The 5678-nt window shown below is 42.8% G+C and overlaps 1 protein-coding gene across 1 annotated transcript; it reads left to right on the forward strand.

Annotated features, from left to right (window-relative positions):
- Positions 1-2315: 2315 nt before the first annotated feature.
- LOC148579221 (uncharacterized) lies at positions 2316-3302 on the forward strand. The gene has a single exon (XM_088489205.1). It carries the CDS (start codon positions 2316-2318, stop codon positions 3300-3302), a length of 987 nt encoding a protein of 328 aa, XP_088345331.1.
- Positions 3303-5678: the final 2376 nt, after the last annotated feature.

Consider the following 5678-nt stretch of genomic DNA (forward strand, 5'->3'; position numbering starts at 1 on the left):
AATAAAGAACAATTAAAGAAACTAACTAAATTGCAAGCAACTAACAATTGGCAACAATTAAAACAATAATCTTGTCTAGAATTAAGAATTAAATATCACTATTCTTGTGTATATTCAACTGCCCATCACACATCACACAAAAGTCATTAGGAACAGTGAAAGCGTGGAGCTGCATTCATAATCTTCAAATTCCTGAATTAGAAGCAGACTCCGACGTCAAAGAACAACCATAATTATGTCTGAACAAACCATTGAGGTAGAGAATATGTCTGAACAACCCTCTGCTAGGGTTTCCACTCAGGAAGACGACCTAGTACAAAGAAGTACAAAGAAAATCAAAACTCGAGGAAAGGTGAATCTTAATCATCCGCCCGATTGCATGGAAATTGTTCCAGTTGAGGTGAAAGACACATCGATTCAGAAAGGTTCATATAAGGAAACTCTACTGACCGGCCCTGGATTGGAAGGCGACTATGAGACCTTGTTCATCATGGACAATGATGAGCCTAACCCAGAGGATAAGTGGTATAAAGATGACGAGGATGGGGTGAATGCTGAAAAACCTTTCAACCCTTGTCCCATGATTCCAATGTCAAAAGAGGAATTTGAAGAGTGGTGTAAGACATGGAACAATGCTCTTATGGTCAAAGTTTTGGGAAAACATGTGACTTTCACTTTCATGGAGCAACACCTTCGAAGAGACTGGGAAGGTAAAGGTAAGATTCATGTCATTGATATGAATCGTGACTATTTTTTGGTTCATTTTTCAGATGAGGAGGACTACGCTCATGTGCTTATGGAAGAGCCTTGGATGGTCACCGGACACTATCTTATTGTTTAGAGATGGAGACCCTTTTTCTTATCAGGATCCACAGAAGTTAGGAAAATCGCTGCCTGGATCCGCATCCCGAATCTCCCTATTGAACTTTATAATCATCGCTTCCTTTGGAGGGTAGGTTCGGCCATTGATCATATGCTCAAGGTCGATCGAACCACGTCTATCCACTCAAAGGGAAAATTCGCCCGTATATATGTAGAGATCGACCTGGCAAAACAACTTGTGCCCATATCTCGATGCTTGGATGTGAACTACACCTTGAATATAAAAGTCTGTATCAAATTTGTTTTACTTGTGGCAGGTATGGACATAGATCAGAGCAGTGCATGGAAAACCTAACAACTAGTGGCAATCCTATGGATGATGTCGGAGTCGGAAATAATCCTCCAGTGGAGGTAACGGCTGAGAATGGTGATGACCAAAATGGGAAGTTTGGAGCTCCACAAAATCAGCACAATCATGACATTTATGGCAACGGTCAAACTAACCCTGATTTCGGTCCTTGGATAATGGTCAAAAGATACGCAAATAAAAAGAAGATCCAAATAGGACAGAAAGAATCTCATGGTAATCAGAAGCTAGTTACTAAATATAACTCTGAAAAGGACGAGTCTCCAAAAAAGAAAGATTCTGATGGATCTCGATTTACGATCTTGCATGAGGAAAGTTCGGAGGACGTTCAGAAAAGTATGGAAGATGTAGAGAAGGTCCAAAAGTCAATAGAAGTCAACGGGCTGCAATAGACCCAAGCCCAACATGCGATGGTCAAGGCCCATGTCCAAAAAAGGATCTTGAGACAAGGAGCTGGGAAAAACCCACAAAATAAAAAAAACTATGCCTCCCCCAAAAGGCTTATCTGAACCGGGTGGGAAGCCAAACTACAACAAGAATAAAGAGAAAAATCTTGCAATTGCCTTACCTAACCCTAAAAGGATGGAAAATCCACCAAGAGCTGTCAAAGGGAAAGATACAGATCCTGAACTTGAAGGTATGGAGCTGGTGGTCAAGGAGTATATGAAGAGGATAGAGCGAGAGAAATGGGAAGCCTTCGATTCTTTGAAGAATGCCCGTATGACCCTGGATCAGCATGTAGTCCGGGATAATATGTTGTTTAATTCGGGAAAGAACCAACATCCACCAGGTGAACGATTAGGGATTGTCGAGCCCAGAGGCAATCAAGTGAAGCAATCAGATGTTCTCATGGTGGAAGCTGGTAGCAGGGACAAAAAGGAGGAATCGTCCTCCAGGGACCAGGTAGGTCCGGAACAAGGGGCCCTTGCCCGCAAGTGATCCTGGTCGTTGATGGCTCCTCCTCCCTTGCATCTTTGATAATGAATATCATTAGCTGGAACTGTAGGGGTGCTGGCAGTAAAGCCTTCCCGTCGATTATCCGGGACCTGCAACAAGAGTATGAAACTTCTTCTTTTTGTTAGAAACTCATGTAAGTGGAACACGAGGCAAACAGATTCGGGACAAGATGGGTTTTGATAAATCCTTTGTTGTGGATGCTCTGGGTCACTCTGGAGGAATATGGTGTCTTTGGGACTCCTCTGTTTGGAGCGTGGATGTTCTGGAACATGATAGGCAATATATCCACCTTAAAGTCTCCGGTAATAACTGGAGCCCCTGGCTCTTTACAGCTGTTTACGGTAGCGCCCAAAAAGTGACCAGAAGAGCCTTGTGGAACTCACTTGAAACGTATGCTAGCAATGTTAATCTCCCCTGGTGCCTTTTGGGGGATTTTAATGCCATGTTGCATAATCATGAAAAGCCTGGTGGGACGATCAACAATAACCAGAGCGCCTACAAGGAGTTTCAAGAATGTATCTCAACTTGTGGCCTAGTTGATTTGGGTTATTCTGGTTGGCCGTTCACTTGGAAGAAAGGGAATCTTGCGAAAAGACTGGACAGGGGGCTGAGCAACTTGGAGTGGCAAATTGCCTTTCCTGGGGCTTATGTTAAACACCTGCCCATGCTCAAATCAGATCACTCGCCTATCTGTTTGCAACTACATATTGCTATGACACAGAATAGAGGTAGACGGCCGTTTTGTTTTCATGCAGCTTGGATTACCCACCCGGATTTTGGAAATGTTGTTGATACCTCGTGGAATGTCAAGAACTCTTGGGATGAGGGTATTTTAGATTTCAAGAATAAAATCAAGGAGTGGAATAGCTCGGTCTTTGGTAATATTTTCAAACGGAAACACAGAATCCTTAGAAGGCTCCAAGGTATTGCTACTAGTTTGGGGTATTCTCAGGATTCTTTTCTGGAAAAATTGCAAAAAGATCTGTGGTTGGAATGTGAAAACATTCTCATTCAGGAAGAAATTTTATGGTTCCAAAAAGCTAGGTGCAAATGGATCAAGTTTGGAGATCGAAATACGAAATTCTTTCATGGCTCTACAATGATTAGAAGGCGTAGAAATAAAATTACCTCCCTACAAAATGACAACGGTGACTAGATAACCGACAAGACTACTCTGAAAAATATGGCTACTACTTTCTTTTGGAATCTTTACTCTGACAGCCCTACTTATACCCCCTTCATTCTAAAGAATAGTTTTCCCGCTCTGAGTAGCTCCGACAACAACATCTTAGGCCAAAACGTGACTAACGAAGAAGTGAGAGATGCTATTTTTGGTATAGGCAGTTGGAAGGCACCCGGTAGGGATGGGCTTCAAGCCATCTTCTACCAGAGTCAGTGGAATAAAGTCGGCACTGATGTTTGTGATCTGACCAAGAATTTCTTTGAAGACCCGAGCAAGATCAGAAAGGTAAATGAGATGCTAATCACTCTATTCCCAAAGTGGAACCTGTCTCGCATTTAAGACAGCTGAGGCCCATCAGTCTCTGTAATATTTCCTATAAGGTGGTTACTAAGATTCTCGCTAAACGGTTGAGAAAAGTGATGGACAAATTAGTTATGCCCAATCAGTGCAGTTTTGTCCCCAGTAGGCACAGCTCCGATAACATCATCAACACTCAAGAGGTCATCCACTCTATGAGACAGAAAAAAGGAAAGAAAGGCTGGATGGCTATCAAAATTGACTTGGAAAAGGCGTATGATAGGTTAAAGTGGTGCTTTATCAAGGAGACCCTTGCAGATATTGGGCTTCCCCAGAATTTTGTTAATCTTATCCTCTCTTGTATCTCGACCACCAGGATGAGGGTCCTTTGGAATGGGGAGGAACTGGAAGAATTTACACCTTCCAGAGGTATTAGACAAGGATATCCCATCTCTCCGTATATCTTTGTGCTCTGTATTAAATAACTCTCCTAACTCATTAGTACAGCAGTGGATCATGCCTTTTGGAAACCAATTCGACTCAAGAAGGATGGTCCCCCTATTTCTCACCTGTGCTTCACAGATGACATTATTTTGTTTGCAAAGGCCAATCTTGAACAAGCAAATGTCATTAATAAATGTCTCGAGGCTTTCTGTGATAGCTCGGGTCAGAGCGTCAGTAAAAAGAAAACTAGGGTCTTCTTCTCAAAGAATGTGGGCCACACAGTGCGAGCAGAGTTGAGTAATGTTTTGCAGTTTGTCAGAACTGATGACTTAGACAAATACTTAGGCATTCCGATTCTCCACTCCAAAGTATCCAAACATAACTTTAAGGGCATTATCAACAAGCTTCATGCCAGGCTCAATTCTTGGAAAGCTTCATCCTTGTCCCTTGCGAGAAGAGTGACTCTGGTGAAATCTGTCCTCTCATCTATGCCTTCATATAATATGCAATCTGCTGTTTTACCTTCCGCTACTTGTAATACTATTGACCGTATCTGCAGGAATTTTCTCTGGGAGAACACAGAACAAACCAAGAAAATACATCTTCTTAGTTAGAAGAGAGTCTGTGAACCTAAAAACTGTGGGGGTCTGGGTATTAGACATGCAAGCCAAATGAATCAAGCTTTCATGATGAAGGAAGGATGGGGACTTATTGAAAGAAAGGAGGCTCTTTGGGCTAGAGTACTCAGATCAAAATATGGCAGCAGCACGGATATCATGCCCAAGGTGGAAAGGAAGTGGAATAACTCAAATCTTTGGAAGGGTATCTGCTCTTCCTGAGAGAATGTCCAACAAAACTGCATTTGGAGAGTTGGGGATAGTTCCCAGATTCGCTTTTGGGAGCACTGCTGGATCCCAGGTGTAAGCAGTTTAAGTGAGACTGCAAAGCAGGTTAGTAATAATTCCATTCATTCAGATATGCTAATAGATTTCCTCGATGTCTCAGGGCAGTGGGATGTTAGGAAGCTGACTATATAGCCTGGGGATCGTAGATATCTCCCCACCGTCCCCGTGGAAGAAAGCTGACTATATAGCCTGGGGATCTTCCTTAGACATCCAATTCAGTATCAAGTCAGCGTCTCAGAACCTCATGGAGACCCAAGTTACTCCCAACAGTATCTTCCGTTTAGTGTGGATGTGGCAGGACCCTGAGCGTGTGAGAACCTTCCTATGGCTGGTGGCACACAACGCTATCCTCACCAACTTGAAAAGAAGACGTAGACACTTAACCACGGATGGCACTTGCCCTCGATGCCGACACCATGAAGAGTCAGTCATCCATGTCCTTCGAGACTGTTTCTATGCTAGAAGCGTATGGCAAAGGCTTATCCTACCTAATGGCATCAACTCCTTCTTCAACACTAGCCTCAACGATTGGTTATCTCTAAATCTTACCTCAAATAATAATTGGTCTAGCCTATTTGAAGTTGCTGTATCATCCTTATGGTTCTTCCGAAATAAACTTGTTTTCAATGGAGAGACTGTTGCTGCTACTAGTGTTGGCTACCAAATTCGAGCGCGAGCTTAGGAATTTCTAAAGGTGGTTAAG

The sequence above is a fragment of the Arachis ipaensis genome, chromosome B10 (assembly GCF_059453495.1).
Source record: "Arachis ipaensis isolate K30076 ecotype BB chromosome B10, ASM5945349v1, whole genome shotgun sequence".
NCBI classification, from domain to species: Eukaryota; Viridiplantae; Streptophyta; class Magnoliopsida; order Fabales; family Fabaceae; genus Arachis; species Arachis ipaensis.

Coding starts and splice junctions, on each gene's coding strand:
- LOC148579221 (XM_088489205.1), top strand. CDS start 2,316: ATGGGTTTTGATAAATCCTTTGTTGTGGATGCTCTGGGTCACTCTGGA.